This window comes from Nipponia nippon, unplaced genomic scaffold, assembly GCF_047370975.1.
Source record: "Nipponia nippon isolate SJK-2023a ecotype South Korea unplaced genomic scaffold, ASM4737097v1 scaffold_3, whole genome shotgun sequence".
Taxonomy (NCBI): domain Eukaryota; kingdom Metazoa; phylum Chordata; class Aves; order Pelecaniformes; family Threskiornithidae; genus Nipponia; species Nipponia nippon.
The window spans coordinates 80,298,677-80,323,353 of record NW_028262347.1 but is presented as its reverse complement, the minus strand read 5'-3'; the positions used below and the strand labels follow the sequence as shown (position 1 = coordinate 80,323,353).

The window sequence follows — 24,677 nt, the reverse complement described above, 5'->3', positions numbered from 1 at the left end:
TGCCAGCACTCTGCTAATTCCTCAAAGTTGAATGTTTTGTTCTGAAAACTTCCATGGCCTCATCTGGTTGATTTTTTTTTTTTTTTTTTTTTTTTTATCTTCCCCTTCTTACAGGCTCTTAGTCCGGTGTAAAGCTGATGGGTGGGAGCAAAGGTAAAGAATGATGTAATGCAGCGGCAGCCAGAAAGCATCTTTTGTTTGAATTGTGAAATGGCTACTCCATAGTCATCTCCCGATGAATCAGATGTGAGGGGCTGCTTTGTGGAACAAACCCTTTGTAACGGCACATCAACTGGAAGCAGGAGGAGACATTCAGTTGAAGAGCTCTTTCTGAAAATGGGTTTAACTTTTCTTTTGCCAGTCACCACCAGCATGACCTCATACACTTCTAGTACAATGGTGTGGCTAAGCCTTTGAGTACACAGCCATTACATCATCGCAGCAAATTAGAGAGGGAGGTGGTGAAAGAGGCCTTATTGTTGTCATGGCCGATGAGATGATCAGGACTCAACTCATTGTCGCCGAGAAGTTGGTGGCTTTGCTGGAGAGTGGTACAGAAAAATTGCTGCTGATTGATAGCCGCCCCTTTGTGGAATACAATACGTCCCACATCTTGGATGCCATCAACATCAACTGCTCCAAGCTTATGAAGCGGAGGCTGCAGCAGGACAAAGTTTTGATTACAGAGCTCATTCAGCATTCAGCAAAACACAAGGTAAGGGTCATTTTCCTGTTATTCCTTGTATTTGTTTAAAAAGAGTGCCTGGAAGGCAACTTGTAATAATTTTCCCTTAGGTATTTTGTTTTAAAAAAAGCAAAATTGGGGGACCAAGTTTTGCCAAGCTCTTAGACGATTTAAGAGGCTATTGGTTACTACCGAGTTTGTCTTTGGGGTTCTTTGTAGCCTGCTCTCCCCTAAATGACACAGTAATGGGGAGGGATTTAGAAACTACTCGGAAAGAATGCTCTCGGGGTTCTTGTGTGTCTTGCGAAGCACAGTCCCCTAAATGTATGTAATTAGGGCAGGAAGCATTCTCATTCTGAACTTTGAAGGATTCTTCGGGGTCCGTGGTGGTGGGGATTGCTTAGCAAGTGGTCGTACAGTTTGCAAGAAACTGTAGCTCTGTCAATCCTGGCTCCTACTTGCTGTTTAAAATACTTCTCATGTGAGTAGTTTGATGGGCTTTTGGTTGTTAGTTTGGTGGGGTTTTTTGTTTGGTTTGGTTTGTTTTAAATAGTGTTACTTGTGAAAAGACAATAACTAAGCTGTTTAAACTTAATGTGTATCTATGTGTGTTTTGTTTTTTAATCCATTGGTATTTGTTTCAAATGTTTTGGTTACAAAAGTAATCTATTACATTCCTGCTTTGACATGTTAAAAACTATTATTATTATTACTACTACTACTACGACTACTGTCTAAAGCATATTTTATACATAAAGTTGTATAGATGGCTAAAATGTGTGTGGTTTTAGGCAGTTCAAGGTCTCTTTTCTGTTGATACACAAAAACCCCTGAAGCAGAAACTGAGGTAGGGCCTTCTTTTAAAAAGCTTAGTTTTTAAACAAATCAATCAACCTAGCTGAAGGTGAAACATTTTATAAGTGACATACAATTACCTACTGGTAGAAATTTACAGAGCATGCTTCAACTTGGAGCAAATAATTTACAAACTCTCAAAGGAATTAAATCTGATCGGGTATAGTGTATAAAATATAAAATAAAAACTGTTTTGTGTACAGCTATGTAAGAAATCTATATACCTGAACTGCTGCATAGCAAATATGTGGGAACCCTGATGCAGGTGATAATGTGGTGCTTTTAATCACCTTCCTCCTTCCTATCTTATTCTGCATTACTTGTGTTTCAGATTGAAACTGATTGCAAGCAGGAAGTGGTGGTGTACGACCAAAGCTCTCAAGATGTGACCTCTCTCTCAGCTGACTGCTTTCTTACTGTGCTCCTGGGCAAACTGGAGAAGAATTTTAGCTCTGTGTATCTGCTTTCAGGTATGATGTACCAAGAAAAAAAACCAAAGCATTGAATAAGGAGAAGAAAGGAAATGCTATTGTTACAGCTGACGTGAACGCAATTTTCCAGCAGTGCTGGTATAAACCTCAGTTATAGCATAGCTTTTTCTGTAGTTCTTTATGCATATAGTGACACTCATAATACATACAGTGCTCAGAAATTGCATCTTGCAGGGGATATTTTACACCATTAGTGCTGTGTAAATGGAAATTGATCATTTTCTAGATGCTTATGTCTGCTATTTTAGCGTCAAAAATAGTGAAATAAATGTGCTTGCCTGGTCTTCTAAGTATTGTATGTGCTAGGAGGAAAATCTCTTCCTCGCTCAATTGGTATTTACTACAATAAGAATGAGAGAAATGATCTCCCAGAGTTATGGAGATTATTTTGTACAACTTTTTAAACTTCAGCTTCTTGAGCAGTAGTACTTTATCTAGGTCTTCTCCCTCCTCCCCACCTTTTTTTTGTGTTCCCTCTCTCCTTTTTTTTGTTTTTTGTTTTTTGTTTTTGTTTTGGTTTGTTTTTTTTTTTTTAAATCCCAGGTCAAAGCATCCATAGAAACTCAAGTCCTTATAATACAGGATTTGTTGGTGTTGACGTGTGCTTGTGTTGTTATTTCTGTCATGGAACAGTAGACCCAGTGTTCACAAGAAGGAACAAGGAGGGGCATGAAGTAGATCCAGGGCTGAAAGAAGAGGGGATGACGAATACAAGTAGGAAATCCGTTGCAGTGACTCGATCAGTGACCTAATGAAGTGTGTCTATATAGTCTCTGAAATGTTAAAACTACAGTCAGAGACTGAATAATGATGAGGAAAAGGGGAAAGAACTCCAGAGAGATGCTTCCTCTTAGCAAGAAGGTTTCACTGAGGTTTGTAGTGACTTCAGGTGAAAGTGATAGGGAGGTGGTTGTGTTACTGACAGAACTTTTCCCAAACCATTTTGGAAGTGAGTACAGAGAAAATGAATAATTTCTGCACTTGGACAGGTGCATTTGGTGCCCATGTGAGCTGCACTTAGAGAAAACTAAGTAGGGTTTTGGTTTAGCTATGTCTGGTGCTTCCGTTTTCTTTGCTCTCTTAAGAATTACACCTGTGGGTTGTGGACAACAATATTAGATTAAGTAACTCTTCTTCCCTGTGAGCCACCAAGTAAAAGCGTGGTGTCTGGGTACAGTAAACGCTTAATGTAAGATTGCTGAAATATGTGGTTAATACTCCCTTAAATTTAAAACTGTTATTTAAAAAAATAGGCTAGTCTAGAAAGCAGTTCATGCCTCTTAAGAAATCCTTTTGTTTGAATACCCAACTCTGCTCATCTGTCCTGAGATTTTTTAGTAACCAGAAGCGTATTACAGCTCTGTGCAGCAATACAGACTATTCACAACTTAATTTCCACGGTGGAAAGATACACAGCTAATAACTAAGAATTAGACGGCATGGCAGGGAGGAGTTGGGGGGGGGGGGATCCTTAATAAGGTCAAGCAAAGGAGAGTATGACAAAACTTCCCTTCCTTCTACTGTCCCTTTATAGATTAGTTATGTGAGATGTGGCCCTGATCTTCTTTCCTCTGTTGGACCCTGTGAAGGAGGTGGTCAGGGTGTCTCCATCCTGAGTTGCCTGTGGCTCCTGTGGGAATGGACAGTGCCGGGAAGGGAGTGTTCCCCAGCTCCTCAGTGCACAGTCTGGGCAAATACCAGTTGCGTGTATCTTAATGATACTCAGAGAAATTGCTTTGCTTTGTTTTGGGTTTTTTTGTGGTTGATTTTTGGTTGGTGGTTTTGTTTTTTGTTTTTTTTTTTTTTAATTTCTAGCATGTGGTGGTTGTCTGTTCAAGCTGAAAATGCAACTTAAACCACATGCAAGATACTAGTGCACATTAGCTAGCTGAGGTGAACTTAGCCACATGCAGCTGGTAAGGATTAGTTTGGGTGTTAGAGGGAGAGAAATGGAATCTAATGTGTTAAAACCCTCCTTACAGAAAGCAGGATTTTTATTTTAGCGTGTCAAATGCATTTCTCTTAGCAAAGATTAGATTTGAGAATTTCATCTTATTTTTGGTTACATAGCTAGTGATGGGATATTTACGAATGCAGAAACAACTGTCGGCTGTAAAAGGAGTGGTAGAGGAGTATAATAACAAAAGGGAAACGTAAGGGAAGTGTGTACTACTGTCTATTACAGGTAAGTGCTTATTTCGGGAAATATACCCACCTATGATGAATCGGTAGTAATTAACTCTATCCCTTCAGCTCTCTAGCATTTCCTCCTCTTATAGTGAGTTTGCTCTGATTTTAATCCTTACATAAGAAAATATGTTTCATAGTCCTGTTGTTTTCTTACATCTATTAAAAAGCTAGCTACTTAACAAATACACACAGAGAAGAAACCTTTTGGGATGTGGGGTGAAGGAGAACGTGCTAGATTCAGTCTCACAGAAAGTTCCTTCAGGCCATTGATACGCTAGGAAACTAGATAAAACGTGTCATCTCAGCAAGCTGATGACGAACTCTCATAAACGTTTATGGCCCATAATGAGAGTAGGGGTCAGTGCACTGTGTAAAAAGAAGAACCTTTGGACTTGACTTTTCCCTATGCCACTCAATCTGGTTTATTTAAAATAGTGACCTTAAATAAACATTTTGGGGTAGGAAAATATTTTTTTGTTGAGATAGAATAAGGAGCAATTAAGAAATATCTGAAATGCCTGCATCTGTTCTTCCTGCTTCCCCCCATTACTGAGCACTCACTGAGGTGTTTTTTTATTTAGATTATGCATAAAGGTATGCTCTACCCTGGAGGTTGTTTTTCATTGAAGTAACTAATGTAAAGACCTTAAAGGAACCCTTACCAATTAGTTTAAGCTCTTGATCTAGCTTCATAAAAATATTTATAATCTGGTGGGGAATGTTCTCAGGAATTTAAGTATATGTTTTGGTTCTTAATTTTTAACAGTGCGCAAAATACTGAAATGCGGGTACTGAAGGCTTAACCCTACTCCCATCATTGCATCTGCTCCGCAGAGTTAAATAAGATTTAAACATAGGGATGTGATTTGATTCCTTCTCTTCCCATATTTTGAGAACTGGATTTACTTTTATGGAGTCCTTTTCCTAGTTACAGTATTTTTATGATGTTTCTGCTTGCTCTGTAGAAACAGTTAAGAGAGACTACCAATTCTTGCTTGATGAATTAGCATTATTAAGGCCGTAAACGCCAAGAGCCTTGCTTAAATTCTGTTCCACTATGCCAATGGAAATCATTCATGTTTTACTTGCTCTTCCCTGCTTCTCTTCATCTGGCTTACTTCTACTTGTGCAAGCACAGACATCTTCGTGATGGTTACCATTCAGATGTTGCCTGTGATGAAGATAAAGCACAGCTTTTTATTTTGTGGGATTTTTTAATTTTTTTTTTTTTTGTACAGAAGACTCATGCTAAACAGAAGCATTTCTGAAGAAACAGAAATGCCTACATTTCTGTATTTCCAACCTGAAATTAAAAATTGTAATAGCCTAACACAGAAACACTGTACTGTCTCTGAACTGAAACCAAAAGCAAGAATTCTTGTACTGGGGTAGATGTGCAGCAGTGGTAAATGTCCAAGAAGGACTAGCTAAACTTCAGAGTACTGTAATACAGCATCATAGAAACAGTTTCTTTGAACTCTCTAAGCATTACTTAGTGCCGCAAGACTAGGGTGTATTTTGCCAGCAAACCAGGAAGGATATATTTTTCTGTGAGTCACTGAATTGCCACTTAGACTTGATGTACTGTGGTATTCAATGCTACTGAGAACCACCAATATGGAAAACTTACGTAATGTACCAGATCATGAAGTGTACGGGCAGAAGAGGAGTTAAATACCCTGGAAGCCTTTTACGAGCTCCTAGAATTGCCTGTACAGTTTTACCTGCCCAGTGCCGGTATGCTGAGGTGTAGATTTGTACGTGAGTGTATTCCACTGGAGCCATGCCTTTCATTAAATAGCATCCACCTGGTCTGTAGGTGTAATCAGGGTTGTGTGTACTTAAATCTCGTCTGTAGAAAAATTGCTTCGTGGTTGGAGATGAAGCTGCCGTCCTTCAGTCAAATGACAGCTGTCTTGAAAAGGGGTCTGTGAATTTCTACGTGCTTCTTACTACACAGCTTATATGTGTAATTCAGAGAATTACCAGTAGAGAATTACAGATTTTCCAGGTGCCCGGCATGAAGCCCACATCTGACTTGCAGAACCACTGAGCACCGAGCCCGGGAGCTGTACGCCTCCCTCCCAAAACCATGGTTGGACTGTGGGTACAGTCACCATGTAAAAAAGTGGTGTTGACAGGTAATGGAGGCCCAAGTGGTGAATTACCTACTGATCTCTGCTACCCTTCTGCCCATGAAGAATGTCAGCAGTAATGCGATTTAATGGATTTTGCTTTCGCAAGAGCTCTCCGATAAGCTTCTACAGAGCACAAAGCTACCATGATAAGCAGAAAGACATAAATTACTGATTTTCTATTCAGTGACAAATGCAGGTGACACATTCAGTGGACAGTGAATGAAATCATAAGCTGAGTGAGTATGTAAAGAAACAGCAAACAGAATGAGTTCAGTGAGATTGGGCAAAGGTCCTGGAAACAAAATAGTGAGTGATTAGCCAGGGACTGTTGCAAAAGGTATGTCTTTGCTGAAACTTCCCAAATCATTGTTTTCCCCTGAACTGTCCCTCACCTAACAAAGTATGTGTACAAAATGGAAGACTTTCATGGAGGATGCAAGGAGAAGGAAACAAGTCAGGAACTCTTCTAGTGTCTTGTTTATGCAGGCATTTTTCTTAAAAATACTTGACATTGGAAGCCCATTTAAAAGAATCCTGGTATAAAAATGCCAGTATCTCTAGGGTACATTTACCATTGCGTTGTCTCTACTTGCCTAAAGCAAAGCTGGATGGAAAAAAAGCCCAGTGCTCTCTTCCCGCTTTGTCACCAGAAAAAACGCGCCTTGTGGCAGAGGAGCAGGAGATCTTAAGAATATTCTTTTATAGGTAGAGCTGGTCATTTCTATCTCCTGAAGCGACCAGGGCTGTGAGACTGAGCTTTCTTCCCTGCTTCTGCAGTCCTGTATGCCAAGTAGGAGGATACCCAGTATGGACTGAAAGATGGCTTCAGGTAGCTGTGGTTTGTGCTGTTAAATTCCTGTCTAACACCCTAACCCCTTTTAACATTTGGATTTGGAGCTGCTTAATTTTTGGTTGTGGCCGACTGAAGTTCTGAGCATTCCTTGTAATGAAGTCTTTGCAGAGTGCCTCAAGAAGAGCAGATGGTGGTCGTCGATTAAAATAATCGAGTTATCTGCAAGTTGAAATAATTATAGCGAGAATAAGCTGTTAAATATCCTGCCAGTGTTTAGAGAAGGAAGGATAGTTGCACAATGATGCCAGCTTCCCTGATACTCTGACTGGTTGATGCCATTGGAAGCAAGTCTCCAAAAGAAAGAGGTGAAAGCCTTGCAGAGGGAGTGCAATATTCCCTAAGTGGCCCCGTAACCCATGGAGTACGGCCAGTGTCGGTGGGGAGGAGACGAGAGCAAGAGAGGAGCTTAGCACTGAATCGTCCTGTTCAAAAGTCTCCCTCTCCATCAATTTTTAACGAGAGCCTAGAAAAACTAGTACCCTTGGCTACAGCCGGTCCTCTGTGAATATCCTCCCACCCTTTGTACTTAAAATGCAGTTCTGAGTGTTCGTTTAGTGCCATGATTGTTTTAAGCACTTGAAGAATGGGAGTAGGGTTTATTACTTTCATATGTGTATCCACTTGCTGTCTTTTGAGAGCGAGCAAAGTTTCACTAGTGTGGAGCTCTCATAACATTTCTCAAACCCAAGAATAACTTGTTAAATTTGCTTTTGTTTTGGATACCTCTGGATGCTTGTGAAACTTAATTGACTGCAATGACGATGAGGGTATTTTTTCTTTTTTTTTTTTTTTTTTTTCTTTAAAGGCTGAAAGGGCAAGCGTGAGTGTCCAATATGCTCTCTTTACTTGTCATTAGTCTGAATTTTCTGTATGCCATTTGGGTGGGAGGGGGGGCTTGACCCCATTCTCCCCCCCCCCAAGCCTTGTTTGCTTAACCTGCCTATTAACCTTCCCTTACCAAAAGCAGAAACCCTCCAGGGCAAAGCACTTCCCTTGCTACTGTGCTTGTAAAACACCTGGCATAACGGGGCCGCTTTCTGAACGCTGCCGTAATAAAAACACCCCTAGCTTTCCCAAACCGTGAAACCTTGAATCCGGTGGAAGGACTCCCCGTGGCTGGCGAGAGGGGACGGGCGCGGGGATGGCAGCGCTGCGGACGGGGCTCTCCGGCCTGAGCTCGTGTAATGGAAAATGGCAAGCGTCCCTGCGGAGCGGAGCTGGAATGCGTGAATTGTAATGGCCTGTGGAGGTCTGCAGCTCGTTTAAACAGAGTGGAAACATTGTAGATTCATAAAACTTTTGAGTCAGAAAGTTTACAACTTTCCTTCCTTGCAGCAAGGGAAAAATCTATACTGCAGCTTTTAGATAAACATTTTAATGTTCGATGGGAATGTGACTGTGAAAGTGCTGTTAAGTCACAGCATTAAGAGCCGCTGATCTGATTGGAGGCAAAGCAAATGATGAAGTTAGGGTTTTGTATATTTTGTCTTTGCTGCAGTGCTGTTTAAATTTGATTATTTTTTTTTAGCATAGTTTTCAGTAATGTTATGTTACATGCCTGGCACTGATCAGTATTTACAGTAACAGATCCTAAATTGCTATTAGGAGAAGGGGGGGGGGGGGAAGCTGAACATGAATGTATTCCACTGCATACCTTTGGTGAATACAGAAGTTTGGTAAGGCTTACTTAAAGTCACAAGGTCTAAATAGTATGTTGTAGAGGCAGTTGGAAATTTTGCTGCTTTTTTATTCTTCTTTTCCTTTAAAAAGGGATACCAATATAAAATTTATTAGTATATGGCTATATAAAAAATCTATGAATAATTAGTGCCATTAATGAAGATGCAAATTCAGGATTTAATGAAGGTGGTGGAATCTTCTGCCAAATCCACAAACTTCAAAGTCTCCTTCCTGCAATCCTTTCCTAGTACCTGCACGTAGTCTTTGGTTTTTGACTCATCACTTGGGTCTTAGACCTTTTCCACTCCCTGCTTTAAAATAATTGTGTTTGACGCTGAGTTAACACTGATGAACTGGCAGACAATTAGGTCTTGTGGGAAGAGGAGGGAAGTTGCTTCTAGTCTGTTTTCAAGAATTCAGTGAAGAAAGCTAATTTCTCCCTTTGGCCTTTTCTGAATGGTCAGAATCCAAAGGGGGGGGGGGGGGGGGAAGGAGAAGCATCTGATTTGAATGGTACTTCAGAGAAATGCCAAAGTTTGCTCTCTTACCAGTGTGCATTGTCCTTGGGCTTTTCCAGCAGACTCTATGACCTGTGAAAACCAGACGCATTCACTGTCTCTTATTTCTCCATCAGGAGCGCAAGACGGGATCTTTCTGTGCATCCCGTGTGAAGCACGCAGAGCTACAGGGCCAGCTGGATCTGTGGGGATGTTGTATAAAACACTTCATAGGCTTTTCTTAGCCTGAAGTTTTAGGGAAGCCAAGCTCATAGGAGTTGCCATGTTGTCTGTCTCTCTGCTGTTACCCACAAAAGATGTTTAAGCTTGTTGGCCAGCTTCAGTAAGGTTTGACAAAAGGAGTAATTAAATGAAGAAAATAATGGAACTTTTTGTAAGCCTGATGGAAATGAGCACTGGTACAGTGCAGAGCCTCAAATTAGTGTCTCCCCCTGAAAAGTAGTTTCGGGTTGAGCTGAGCTGGTTGTGGATTTGCTGGTGTGACCGAGCAGCAGTGCCGCGTGGGCCCCAGCAATGCAAGAAGGGCCCTTGGGAGCTCAGACTGCCATAGCCGCCCAAGGATCCACCACGAGATGGGCACCGGTGGCAGGTGGGATTCTTCAGTTTCTACAGCCCCTCAAATTACTTGGTTGAAAAACATGTTTGCTTAGTGTGAAAGTGGAAAGCTGCTCTTCTGGTCTTTAGGATCAGTCTCCATTAGTTGCAGAAGATGGCCAGGAGCCTCATCTCAGTTATCAACCTCTTCTCTAGCTGAATCTCTTCTCCCCTCCTCCTTGGCTTTGCTGCCAGGCTCTGGGTGTGAAAGGCAGTTGCATGGGGTTCTCTTTTGAGCTTTAGCTGACAGGCTTATAGGAAACACATGAAGTGATGTGAAGACCTATTTTCTCATCTTCCTTGCATTCCAAGTTATGTTTCATGGCTGCCTTTCCAAAGAATAAGTAAGAAATCCTCCCAGCACAAATGCAGTGTAAGCTTGTTTGTTACGTTCGCTACTGTTAGGATTTGTATATGCTCTCCTTTTTGTAGAAGTTATGTCCGTGCTTGGACAGTTGTATAGAAAAAGCAAGTTACGCCTTACGGGAAGGTCCCCTATTTTCATGTTTCCCTTTCACTGCAGAGTTGTGGGCATGTCACTTTAATTTCACACCCAACCTTAATCCGACTTCTCTCTGCAGCGTAGTCAGATCTCTCTTCCTTTCTGCGCTTTGTCAGTATGCACTTGCCTGATAAGCAAGAGCGCTATCTCTGTACGATTAAGGGTAAAACTACTGGTACAGATCTCTGCAAACACTCGAGGATGGAAAGGAATTGCAAAAGTGGCTGTTTCAACAGTAATTTTAAAAGCAGTTTTAAAGAGAGATTAGGATTGCCTCATGATTGATTTTTCTGGACGTTAGAAATACATGCAAGTTGAGACATAGGATGAATGTATAAGGGAACATCAGTGCTGTATTCAACATGCATGCAAAGGAAAGACTTACTAAATATGTGTGCATGGGGGGGATGCCACCGAAGCAGGCCTGTTGGGCTAACATAACCATTGGAAATTACAACCAGCCAACAGCCTGGTTACTGTAGTATGTTGTGTAAGCATCGGTGAGCTGCTCAAGGTGAACTTTGAAAGCTGGTAGGAGGAGAAAATGGCATTCTCCTCTCTTTCCAGCACCCTGCAGAAAAGGAAAGGTATTTGGGGGAGGTGGAGGGCAGGAGAGCAAAGGGGGGGTACTGGGCTGGTGGATGGGGGAAGCGGGCAGGGTAGATGCAGATGTTGATTTGCGCAATAACAGATGAAATTTCACTGGACCGGCTGTGATATCCTAAAGCTGAAGCTGCGTAACCTGTGTTCGTGTGAGGAAGGTGTGTGTTGATGTGAACGAAGAACAACACTTGCATTTTGAAAACCGAATTTTTAAGTAGATTGGTGTTTCTGCTTAACTGTTTTGCTCTTTCCCATGCCAAATCTGTCTCACAAGTACTTGGTCTTCTGTAAGCAAAGAAAAATGCTTTTAGTTTTTCATTCAGAATTACTATGTTTCCTGTGAAATTGTCTTGTCTAATTTTGATTGGTTACGTCTCTGTGAGTGGCTGGACCTGAAGGAAATATCAAGACAGGGAGGGGGAAGAGAAACCAGCGTAACATGGAAGGAACATAGGAAACATCTACCATTTCCCCCCCAGTTTTATGTCCTATTATGGTGTTATTTAACTGGAATCGTTTTATTGAGCATTGCGTAAAACCAGTAAAATGTTACCTGCACTTCACAACTCTCTATTAAGTGTTCAAACCAAGACCTTAGGGCTTAACCGGCCTTTCACTTGCAGACCTCCATAGTGGTTTACAGAGCTACTGTCCCTGCAACTGCGGCATGGCTACAGGCAGCACTGTGGAACGCCCCTGGTCTCTTTCCATACAGCACAACAGAGACGAGCTGATGTAAATGCCTGTGGTTCTCAGTAGTTATTCCTCTGTATTAATTTAGGATTTGTCTCTGATGGTAGTTAAACTAAGTAGTCATAAGGATCTGGATGGATTCCATTCCCTTAATGAAAGGTAGCTGTTCCCAAATCAGTAACATTTCTCTGGCTATCATTTGTTGCCACCTGATCCCATCTTCTCTCCCTCTCCTCTTTCTGCTGCTGGCAAAGTTAGTTGGGAGTTTTATTTATATGAGGATTTATGCAGTGAATCTACAAGAAAGAATAACTTTTACTGTGGAATTTTGCTGAAACTTTTTCATCCCTTCTGGGTTTGGCCCTATTTTGTTTCCTGAGTTGGCTGAGAAGAGAGCTGAAACCTCTGATACCAAGATTCCTTTAACAATCATACCTTTATGATCATAATTGTAGTTAGGAAACGGTAGTGTCTCAATCAAAGGAAAGTGTGTAGTCACCACTGTGGAGAACCATAGCAACAGGGTAATTGAGTAGGTCACCAGATCTTGCCGAATTTCTGCTAATGGATGTGGAGGCTTGTAAGCAAGAAACGCGGGCTGTACTGTAAAGACCGAGGAGGTGTTGGGTTGTCTGCCACACACACAAGGGCTTAGGCTGCAAAACCATTGACAGCTTTTGGCACCTTAACATGGTTTCGTAGAAACTCTTGTGTGAGTCGCAGCCACAAGAAGTGAAGAGAACAAGTCAGCACTGGAATGCGGTGCGGTACTGCTCTTCGTTAAACGTGCTGCAGCCAAGGGATGCTTGCCACTCGGTTAAAACTGAAATCGTTTCACTAGTCTGTTCATTTCAACAAGCCACCTAAGCAAGAGCTGAGTTACCTTGGGGCAGTTACAGAACTTTGCAGTCTTCTGATGGATCATCTAAAATTAGAGCAGAATTTTAAGTAATTGATTTTTCTCTCGGAAACATAAGGGACAACCAGCTGAACATCACAATTTACCACTGCTACTTTGATATCTTTTGCTTTCATGTTGGAAAATATATTGGATGATAAAGTCTGAAATCACTTCTGTCTCTCATTGCTTTAATTTGCTCCCATAATGATGGAAGTCGTCATCCCCACAGACTTTTTTTCCTTCAAACTTGGGTAGGGCCTATTACTCAAGTAAGACAGACTTAAGAGTACTGTTAGCTGCTTGCTGCCAGCCAAAGGATACAATGACTTACATATGTGCAGTCATGACGGAAACAACTGCCTATTTAAAACTGAAGAAGGAGATGCATTGTGCTGCTTATCCTGCTTGACCATCAAGGTTTTCAGATGTAATGGAACTATTGCGTGAGTGGTGATGGAAGACTCTTGCATTTAATTCATTGATATCAGAAAATGTAGAGTGAAAAACTTCAAAAGCCTCCTGGGGCGGGGGGGAGGATCTTTTTAAACACAAGCAAAATTTTATAGATTATGTATAATACATAAATTTACTCTGTTTCCTCCTTCCTCTGTCCGTAACATTCAAATAGACAAGAAGTGGTTTCATCCTGTTGAATGCCAAGAGAGCTGTTTCAGCTCAGCTTCACCATCAAGAATACAGAAAACCTGTATGGTTCATAAGGTACTTAGCAGAGAATATTTTGGAGTTATTTGTCAGTCATCTATTTCCAGGGCCCAGTTACATTTATCAAAGACTTCAGTGAAACTTTATTAACCCAGCAGCTCTGTTAATGACCTGTAAATTTTTTTCCCCACAGTTTCAACATGCTTTTGTGATTGATTTATTATTTGTAGAGGCTGGAGTAGTGGTGGGAGAAAGGGTGTTATTTAGAAACTAGCTGCAGAAGAAAAGTGTATTTTTTCTTATTAAAACAAACTGCACAGTGCTGCCAATACCCCTTTTCTAACTGAGGTAGGTAAGGAGATTTAAAGATGAAATTTCCCTTGATATAAAGGTCATCCTCAAATTACGGAATTTGAAACTAAATTAGTCCCATCTTTCTTTTAAGACTCAGTTTTTTCTATTCGGCATTCCCACCTGTACACTAAATTAATTTTCTAAATGTTTAAAGCTTGTTTTTTGAGGACGGTCTGCTTCATTTGCAGCAGAAGTGTACAGGTAGTCTGAGTGCTTAAGGCACTTTTCTCATAAGAGGTTCCTCATGCTGACTGTGCGTAGACTTCAGCTTTGGGGACTCATGGGGGCCATAATCTGTATTAGACACGTGACATAAATACCTTTTTTTCTACACATCTTTAGGTGGTGCTTTTTTTTTTAATATATCTATCTATATTAAAAATAAAAAAGATACATTTTGTAAGTCAATGCAAGCAAAGAGTGATGAGTGCATTTCCTTAGAATAGAGGTTAGTCTCATAATGACACGGCAGTTCAGTGATCATACGCACGGATGCTGTTGTTCCAGACCCCAACAGCATGTTTTTTGCACTAGAAGAAATCGGTAGTTTAGCAGGATGCATAAAAGGGTGTGTTTTGTTGGTATGGGTTTTGTTTGTGCTTTTTAAAAGCAATTTTTCAACATACGCTGATTAGAATGTGGTTTTCCTGTTGTGAGTGCCATAAATCAAAGATTTGTTGAAAAGCTACTAACTTTTTGAAATGGTTATAGAAGATGGCAAGGAAGATAGATTAATATGTGAAACAAGTCACTGATTGCATGCTATTTGAAGTCGGTTCACTACTGATACTAATACTAGGTTAAATATATTCAAAGAAAAGGAGAGCTCACTTGGGAGTATGTGTAAAGATAGGTAATATAATGCCAGAGGTATCTGATTTGAGTTTTGGGCTTGTAATTCATGTTGTAAAGATACTGAAGCAACATGCTACTAGGAAAGCGTGAGCAGAAAGAAGAAACATGACTTTGAAGGGAGGAATGTCCCAGAGGAAGTGCTGAAGCATCTAATCTTGAATCACTTGATCACTTCAATCACAAGTTTGCCTTGACAGAGCCCTAGAATAAAAGTAAAATTAAAAAATTGCTCTTTACACTTATGATGACAGAGCGTGGGTTCCATCTCCTCAAATCTCAGGTTTTTTGCATATTAGCTTCTTGCTTAATTTCTTGTTGCAGTGTTCATACAGAAGTGAGGCCAATCCATAGGTAGTTGGAAAAATTCTTTTTCTGTTGCTGTTGAGCTTTACCCATGTAGTCTTCTACAGAGAAAGCACAGATGTGAGATCTTTTCTTTGCTTGTGTTGCTTCTTTGTGAGGAAGAAGAGTCACTTCTCTGTTTCCAGCTGTGTCAGAGAGAGGCTCCAGAAAGCTGCCAACAAGCTTCCCAAGAAATAAAGAATGTGCGAATGCAACCAAAGACTGATATTTGATTTCCCCTTCTTCCCCTAACCTCTCAAGGAACTTCTGGACGCCATATTGTACATTAAATTTAATCTGAGAGGCATATGATGCCTACAAGTTCAAGAATTGCTTCCTGTAACAGAGGGGAAAACATTATGCCATACAGAAGAAAATTTAGCAAGTGCACAAGAGAATTGTTCTGCAAACTCCTTCGATGGATACGTTGAACAAGCAGCATCTGTGCTCCTGAACAGGGAGGTTGTAAAGCAAGGAGGAGGAAACCCAGCTAACAGGAATAGAAAATGTCAGAGCCAAACCTTTACTGTGTCCCTACCCTAGGTCCTTCAGTTTAGGGGTATGGCTCTGTGATGGGCAGTGCTTAGCTTAGCATCCCCCCCAGCCATCCCATACAATCCAACCTCACCCTCATATTCGCATGATGAGCATTGTCATGGTTGGCTAAAATTACTTACCTAACAAAATAGACAAGTGATTTTTTTGTAAGTCAGGAGACTGAACAGGAATCGCTGTTCATAAAACTTTTGTTCTGAAATCTGCTTGCTGGCTTTCTCGTTTATCAGATAAAATGGGCTGTTACACACATGGCTATTACCTTGGTTTTTTTCTACATTTACTAAAGATACAGATTTTGAAATCCAAAGAATAGGCATAATTCAGGCAATGGTAATGCAAGCCTTGACAAAACAGTATGTTATCTTATTCCTGAATAATTTTAATTTACGTCTTCAAACTGTAATAATAGTGAACATAGCATTTGGTAGATTTAGCACGTTAATAGCTCACTTCCTTGATGATTAAAAGGTGCCTCGTTCTGAACAGCTTATAGTTACTCTTCCTTCCCTTAAAATTCCACTTGTCTCTGTGCTTTCATGTGAGGAAATAGCTGGGGACTTTCACTGTGGTTTGGGCCTTTCACCTTTACTGGTTGGCTGTTAAATGGTGAAAACAGTCAAGAAAAGCCTATAACATACTGCTTTAAGCAGCCGACTGGTTCTTCTTCAGACTAGTTTGTGAAGATGAAGTATGAGAATGAGCTGAGCTTGGGGTTTAGGCTTAGAAAAAGCTAGCTACCTTTTGTGAGAACGTATTTAGTCGAAGTATAAGTCGTTGCTGGAGGTTTCTTCGGTTTTGTTTTCTAACTGTGGGTAAGGCCAGTTGGAGCAGAGTTGGTAACAGATTTATAATGCAGCGCTTGCGATGGGAGGGAAACTGGGAACTAGCTGAGCAAGAAAAAGAAATGGAGCTTGAGCTGCGTTGTATATATTTGTGTCTAGAGCAGTCTCAGCCTCGCTTTTGATTCCCTTCGTGTTCCGTAGCAGCTGTGCCATGCTGATGCTGCAACAGCCCAGGAGCAATTTTGATGGCCACTGGGATTTTAGGTGGACTTAAATGTGCTATCAGCCATTCCACTCTAGTTTTCCTGAGTGGTTTAATGCACTGATGGCAAATGGTAGTGAAAATGCTTTGGAGCCATAATATGGATAGGGCCTAATAACTGGTGCAGATGAAGAACCAGCTAGCAGTAAAGGGAGTAGAGACTTGTGGCGATTTGCTAGGGGGCTCCATGGCTGGGCGAAGTCTTCCCCTGTAGTCCCCCCTCTGCCTCGCCTCCCCCGCTTGAGATGGAGAAGCCTTGGCTTGGTGTGGTTTTGAAAGATGAAACCTCTTCCAGTGTTTTGGATGAAATGTGTTAATTACGGAGCAGCACAGAAAATAAGAATGTAGGATTTTAAAAGCAAATGTTAATAACCACATATTGATGCTTTTACCGAATAGAGTAAACATGACTTTTTCTTAATGAAGTCTAATTATAGACCTAATAGGGGAGAAGGAGGTGTTAAGAAAACAGCTTGCTGGGGCGGAGAGGAAGAGGTGTATGCGCTTTTGGCGTGGCGGGTGTTGTGGCTGTTTTTTTAAAGCCTCATTTCCACATATCATTAAGAATGGGAAGAAGCATCAAAAACTTCTGAGGAATGGAGAGGGAGAGAGAGAGAGAGAGAAATAAACGTTCCAGGCAGAGGGGAAATACGCAGCCAGGCCTTGCCTGCTGTTGGACGGTTCTGCACAGTCATGGTACCTCTGGAAGAGGCACATGTACAGTTCCTCTGTTAAGGCTTTCCTGCTGCCCCATAACACCTCCGCATCTCATGCAAGAAGTGCTGCCTTCCAGGAACTGGTATGGGCGCCAATGCCTACAACGCTGCATGTAAATTAAATACATAATGTTCCTCTCACAGGTGGATTTGCTGAGTTCTCCAGCTCTTTCCCCGGTCTCTGTGAAGGAAAATCCACGCTCGTCCCTACTTGCATTTCTCAACCCTGCCTACCTGTCTCCAACATTGGCCCAACCAGAATCCTGCCTCATCTCTATCTTGGGTGTCAGCGGGATGTCCTCAACAAGGTGAGTGTTCTGGTGTCATGTTGTTCACATGGATGAGAATACAATCTCCATGTGTCTTTGTCCATGCTTCTGTCATACTGCATCATTACAGCAATAGAACATCTGAAGTAGATAATAGCTGTCTGTGCATAAGCCGTGGAAAGCTTATGTGAGAACTAATGATATACGGACCATATAATTAATCCACGCGTCACGTGATATGAAACTTGGTTTCCTCTCTCCTCCATCTCGGAGAAGATGATATGGTACCTTCCTCAGTAACCTATCAACCAACAGCAAACTATCAAATCTGCCATGATAGCAGGTGAGGTAGTTTCCTGTTTATAGCTCTGACTGGTTTGTTTTGACAAGTTTGGGATGTTAATATATTAATGGTTACAGTAGGACAAAGGAAGATTGTCTGGTTTTTAGTATTTCCTTCAAGTGCCGGAAAGAATAACACTTAAATACCATGAATTATATAATGAGGGACTACTGCAAACAAATCTTTGTACATCTAATAAAATGTGCAGGCCTGGACAATCAGTGGGGTCATTTAAAATGAGTTTTTATGGTAGCACTGCACTAAAACTTTTACTATTTCTAAATACATGTGCATTTAATAATTTCTGTTCCTAAAGAGTAGCCCAGGACATTCTGGTATACTTAAAATAGTCAGCAAAGTCATCAAATATAGCACTTGCAGGGTGCTGGACTATCACATGTCTAAAAGAGTTTGTCTCAAATTGCTACAGGTCTGTATTCCTATGTATGTCCACAGATGTTTGCCTCCATGAGGAGACCAACTTATATTGCTTACAATCTACATCCTGGCTCCCTTCACAAGGGAGTTTTTATTACTTCTGCTGCATGTGCCCTCTTGCCTCCCATATTATCTGACAGTCCTATTTATTAGTTGAATCTCCAACAGCCTTCATAAGCTGGCATTAAATACATGGATGGGGGAGAGGCGAGAAGGGCTTCACCCTAACATACTGCCTTAATTATGTGCAAGGCTTATGTGTATGGTTTTCATCCATGTCTAAAGCTTAAGACAGGAACTATCCTAATAATGTCCTGTAATGGGATCAAATTCATATACTTTGACCATTTTCACTGGTTTCTCCTACTTTCACTTCATCCCAGTCTCACCATTAATAGGCTGTTTTTGGATTTTTCACAATTGTTTTAAGGGGATCTTTGACACACAAGCAGTCATGTAGAAGGTAATTGTGCTTTAATAGAGCACACAGGAAAACCTTCTGTATGGAGAATAGTCAGCAGTCATTGTATTTACTTTTGTCCTTTAAAATCTTCCCTGTCTTTACTGCCAGGTAGCAAGTCAGCAATTCAAACTTGTTTCACTTACGAAATGGATGTCAAAGCAGCTTATTACTTTTCCTACCACAAAAGTAATTTGTGGTCCCCAGACAAAAGACACCAGGAACTAAGTAATTAAAAAAAAAAAAAAAAAAATCTTTGCTTTAAATGGTAGAGTATTGGAAAGATGCTTTTATGCTGTTTGTTTCAGTGTGTGAATGGCAGGTGCTATCCTAGGTCACAGTAGGAATGAGGGGGCAACTTGTTCTCCTCGTGCTTCTCCAGGGCCAGGGCTGTGCTGCTTCGTTTGGGTTGTGACTGGAACTCCAGTGCTGTGGCTCTTAAGTAGTGAATAATCTCAGAGGGATGAAAGAGGCTGTTCCCTTTCCTTGGCAGTAAATTGGTGCCTATGAATAGGTGTTGGGCACAGGCACAGCGTGTGTGCCTCACCGGGAAGGGAATCCAAGTGGTAGCAGTGGCCAGGAATTTCATTACAGGGCCGGAGGAGGCTAAAACGGCAACTACTACTGGTGAGCCCCGAGTGTGGCAGAGCTGTTTACAGGTGTATGGGGTTTGCGGGGCAAGGTTTTGGTAGCAGGGCGGCTATAGGGGTGGCTTCTGTCAGAAGCTGCTAGAAGCTTCCCCTGTGTCCAACAGAGCCAATGCCAGCCGGCTCCAAGACAGACCTGCCGCTGGCCAAGGCTGAGCCCGTCAGCGACACTGGTAGCGCCTCTGGGATAACATAGTTAAGAAGGGGAAAAAGTTTCTGTGCAACGGCAATTGCAGCCAGAGAGAGGAGTGAGAATATGTGAGAGGAACAGCCCTGCAGGCACGGGGGTCAGTGAAGAAGGAGGGGGAGGAGGTGCTCCAGGCGCCGGAGCAGAGATTCCCCTGCAGCCCCTGGTGAAGACCACGGTGAGGCAGGCTGTCCCCCTGCAGCCCGTGGAGGTTAGCGGTGGAGCAGATCTCCACCTGCAGCCCATGGAGGACCTCATGCTGGAGCAGGGGGATGCCCGAAGGAGGCTGTGACCCCATGGGAAGCCTGCACTGGAGCAGGCTCCTGGCAGGACCTGTGGACCCAGGGAGAGAGGAGCCCAGGCTGGAGCAGGTTTGCTGGCAGAACTTGTGACCCCCTGGGGGACCCATGCTGGAGCAGTCTGTTCCTGAAGGACTGCACCCTGTGGAAGGGACCCGCACTGGAGCAGGTCCTGAAGAACTGCAGCCCACGGGAAGGACTCATGTTGGAGAAGTTTGTGAAGAACTATAGCCCGTGAGAAGGACTCATGTTGGAGAAGTTCATGGAGGACTGTGTCCCGTGGGAGGGACCCCACGCTGGAGCAGGGGAAGAGTGTGAGGAGTCCTCCCCCTGAGGAGGAAGGAGCGGCAGAGACAACGTGTGATGAACTGACCACAACCCCCATTCCCTGTCCCCCTGTGCCGCTGGTGGGGGAGGAGGTAGAGAAATAGGGAGTGAAGTTGAGCCTGGGAAGAAGGGAGAGGTGGGGGGAAGGTGTTTTAAGGCTTGGTTTTATTTCTCATTACCCTGCTCTTGATTTGATTGGTAATAAATTAAATGAATTTTCTCCAAGTCGAGTCTGTTTTGCCCATGACAGTAACTGGCGAGTGATCTTCTTGTCCTTATCTTGACCCACAAGCCTTTTGTCGTATTTTTCTCCCCCTGTCCAGTTGAGGAGGGGAGTGATAGAGTGGCTTGGTGAGCACCTGCCATCCAGCCAGGGTCAACCCACCACAAGAGGAAGAGTTTAGACCTGGTGGTGGCTCTCTTGCCTATTATTCTACAATCTTGATACTACTTCAGCATGTGTCCATCAGACATCAGGAAGCACTGCAGCTGCAGGTACTTTAGTATTAATATAGGACCCCCAGGAGTTTGTCAGATTTGTGCTTCCTCATGTTTTCTGGGGAGTTATGATCAAGGATGGCTGTTTCCCATTTTTTATGGAGAACCACAAAAAAGACACCATACAATCCACAGAAAGTTCAGTAAGTTCTTATTGCGTGGTGTTATCCTTGACAGTCAATTTTAGGAATTTCTTCCATAGATGACTAAGGTACCTCTTAGGTTTCTCTCCTGTTTTAGGACAAATGCACATCTTATGATTTCAGATCTGCTTGTTGCTTATACCTTTTTCCTCTTACTGTGAAGAAATAGTAGGCAATGCTTTATTCTGAGCGTGTCACTTATTTGCTGCACTGAAGTAGATCTTGGTGTCTTGGTATCTTATCTTACCTTACCTCTTCAGTTTCGGTGACTGCCTGTGGAAAATCTGAAATGGCTTCCATATTTCATACTGGGACCATTACTAAGCTAAAGAAGCTGTAGGAACAAATTAAGATTTCTGCCTCTTAGTTTTCCCAACTACTGGCAACTCCTGGTTTCCTGGGTTTAACCGGTTTCTTGAGTCAACTCAAAGTTAGCGGTAGCTAGAGATCAGCACACTAGAAACATGATTGGCAGATCTCTGCTGCTCACTTGGCTTCTGAGGAAGCCTGCATCCTACGCAGGGCTACTGGGGGAGAGCAAGGAGGATGTCTCGTACGACAGTGAGTGCCCAGAAATACCAGTACGGAGTAAGAAAGCTGGGAAGTGAAGAACGTTCAAAAGGGGAGGGCGAGAAACAAAAACCAGGGATAAGCAGCAAAGTTGTCCCTGTTAGGACAGTCTAGGAGCTGATAAGTGGTTACATTTGCACGCTCTGGTTTAATGGCCTTGCTGGTTTGTTGGCTACTGGGGACAAGAAGTCAGCCTTCTGTTAAGATTAGAATATCTTTTTCTTTTTTTTTTTTTATTCAAGTCCAGATTTTTTAAAAATAATTTTGTGGAAAATTCTGGTAAGTTTCCCAAAAGTATTAAGATGTAGTTGTATACATTGGCCTTATTTTTGCCTTCAAATGCTATCTGTCAGTTCCCCTGATCCCTTCCGTTGAGCAGACATATTGATTTCTCTAAAATTTAAGTGTCTCAAAAATATCTGCAAAAAGAACTCTTAATCTGCACTACTGTTCAACCTGATGATTTCAAGATGTGAATTTTCAGCATGTTTTATGAAGATGAGCTTATCTTTTCAGGATCTTTGTAAGCTTATCTCTCAGTGCACGGGCAGGGAAATGCTTGTCTTGTTGCAGGACAATCTGTATTCATGACCTTTTAAGAATACTAACGCTGTTTGCCATTAATACCTCTGCTGATAATGCTGTATTTATGAAAGCTATGCAAACACAAATGCTTGGTTTGTGTCCTTTAGCAAAATTAATGTTTACTTCATAAAAGTCTTAGGATATTCTTTATATTTTTGCTTTACAGAGTTCTTTCTAAATGCTTAATTTTGGAAGTGTTCAGGATATTTTTTTTGGCAGGGTTGAAATACTAAAAATCTGATAAAAGTTCTGGCCTGGCTTTTCCATGTGTTCTTTAGTAATTTGACGATCAGTGCTGCTGCTTTACCTAAACGCACATATTTACAGAATGCGGACTTTTTTCATGATTAACAGCTTTATTTTACTCTGGCTAACAGAAAAGTTAATTTCACTTTTTGGGCCTCAGTGTGAGGTGGATATTGGTGGCATCGCCAAGAGGATGGGTATTTTGACAGGAGATGTTTGTTGATCTTTGTGAAAGAAAGACAAACTAAATCCTAACTTATACAGGAGGGGAGTGACAGTGTCCTTTCTGAAAGCTGGTATAACAGAAGAAAATCCGTGTTGTGGTTATGGGTCTGAACGAGCCTCCGACTTACATCTCCTGTTTTGTACCAGCATTTAAACTGTAAAACTTTCTGCTTTGCTACTTACATAACTATTCTCTTTCTTTTCTTCCAGACCTGGATTTTATTTCCTGGAACAAAATAACATTTTAGGGTGCCATTAATTTTCAGATTAAACAAGTCATAAAATGTAAATAAGCTGACAAAAGAGCATTTACCTTCTTTTCACAAAGTTGTTAGTATTGGGATTTCTGGATCTTCCTCCCATCCTAATTTGCTTCTTCCTCTTGGGTGCCTTACAATGAAGGCACTGTTATGGTTATTATATTGGAGCATGTTGCACAGGGAATGATTGATACTTTAGAACAGAAGGAAGCATAACTCCTTTCTTTAGCCTTACTCTCAAGACAAGCGCTAACACATTTTTGGGTGTTTTTTGGCTGGGAGATTTCAGACTTGGCGTCTGCAGCCTTCTCATTCCCATGTGAATAATCAATTCCACATCAAAAACCTTGCATAACTGTGGAATTGTGATGGTTGGACTGTGCAGCCCACCAGCGCTTATGCTTTAAAAGAAATAATAAGGTTTATTCTTCTTCTAAATTCATCAGCCTCCCCTCAGCTGTATTCTGAACAAACATGCATCACAGCAGTCCATTTGTTAGTGATACCTTCATCACCTCCCTCCCTTATACGTGATAATGTTTGTGACCCCGCATGTACTTTTGTACCTGCGATTCCAGTTGTTCCTCGCTCACCTTCAAGCAGCAACAACAGTAGCTGAGCTGGTTTGGGGTCAGTATTTCAACGTAGTGATCTAAAGCAGATACTTATTTTATGGTGGTTGATGCTGAAAAGCTCAGGATCCTAGAAGGGGAAAGCTGTGTAGCCCAGGACACCAAGGCAGAGATGCTGGGGATTGGGGGTCACCTGTGCCAAGAACCTCATTCTCAATCCCTTCCTTCTCTGGATAATTCCAAATATTCCCCTACTTCCTTACAGAACTCCTGCTTTTAAACTTCTACGTCTATCGGTGTGTGAGAGCTCGATATGGTAAAGGAAGGTGCAACGTTGTCGGCTATGAAAGGCACACAGGGCAGGGAGCTTGCTGGTTGAGTTGGGGAGATGTGAAGGAAGGGAGAGGGGGAAATCAGTGACATCTTGGAATTTGTTGTCATTAATGAGAAGCTGAGCTTTACTGGGAGCGTGACCTAGGAAACCAGCAGGGTGAGAAGCAGTAAGGCTGAGAACTTATTTTGATACACCCAGCCTGTTTTGTTTTTTTTTTTTTTCTTCCTTTGGACCATTGCTGTAAATTATATTTCTGATAATTTGCTTTGCGAGTAACTGGTCATCTCCTGTACCCCTTGGATGATTATGTTTGTGATATAATGTATGTTCATTTGTTTAAGGTGCCCAGGCCTTCAGGCACCTCCGAATGTGCTGATGTGAGGGACTTTGGATGAAAGTTTGGAGGAGCTGCTCGTTTTGCTCCAGACAACAAAATTCAGCTCACTAGCAGAGATTCATGTAAAGTCCCTGTTTAAAATGCAGCCAGTAGCAGTTGTATACACTCCGCTCTGTAAATGACTGAGGTAGATTCCCTTCTCCCCTGCAGTCCTTTGTTCTCATTGAACATGTAATTTATGCATGCATATACGTGTGTGTGTGAGTATTCATCCCTTCTACATACACACTGTAACATACATGTGGTGTACCTGTATACTAAATATCAGACATTATTTCCACTGCTCTGATTAGAACAAGACAGAGTTCTGTCTCTTCAGATAAATAGCCACATCCCTGGTGCTCTTCACCAAAACATCTTTACGCTTGCAGAAAAAATACGTATGGGGAAGATGCGACCATTTGGCTTCATGACTGTATTTTCATACTGGTGGTCCTGCAGTCGAAATCTGCAGTGTAAGAATTCTTTCTTGCCACTGCTCCCGTGGATTGACATCGCTTTTCTTTTTTATATAATTGCTATAAAAGCAACAGGATTAAAATCAGATATTTTTTCTGGCGTTTTTTCTGTTTCAGTTTAGTTTCAGACATTAGTTTCCATAGAAATCTGGCCAAAAGCTCCCCAGTGTTTTTATTCAGTGTA

At 41.8% G+C, this 24,677-nt stretch overlaps 1 protein-coding gene across 11 annotated transcripts in view; it reads left to right on the top strand.

Annotated features, from left to right (window-relative positions):
• The window catches only part of DUSP16 (dual specificity phosphatase 16), a 73,089-nt gene that overhangs the window by 38,522 nt on the left and 9,890 nt on the right, over positions 1-24,677 (top strand). For 8 of the 11 annotated variants that reach the window (XM_087768172.1, XM_087768169.1, XM_087768173.1 and 5 more), the window contains 3 exons: positions 115-715; positions 1,872-2,010; positions 17,380-17,543. In XM_087768172.1, the coding sequence (XP_087624298.1) occupies positions 485-715; positions 1,872-2,010; positions 17,380-17,543 (534 nt within the window). In that variant the 5' untranslated portion in view covers positions 115-484. The remainder of the gene's footprint in view (positions 1-114; positions 716-1,871; positions 2,011-17,379; positions 17,544-24,677) is intronic. The other 3 variants (XM_087768180.1, XM_087768177.1, XM_087768178.1) reach the window with 1 other exon arrangement.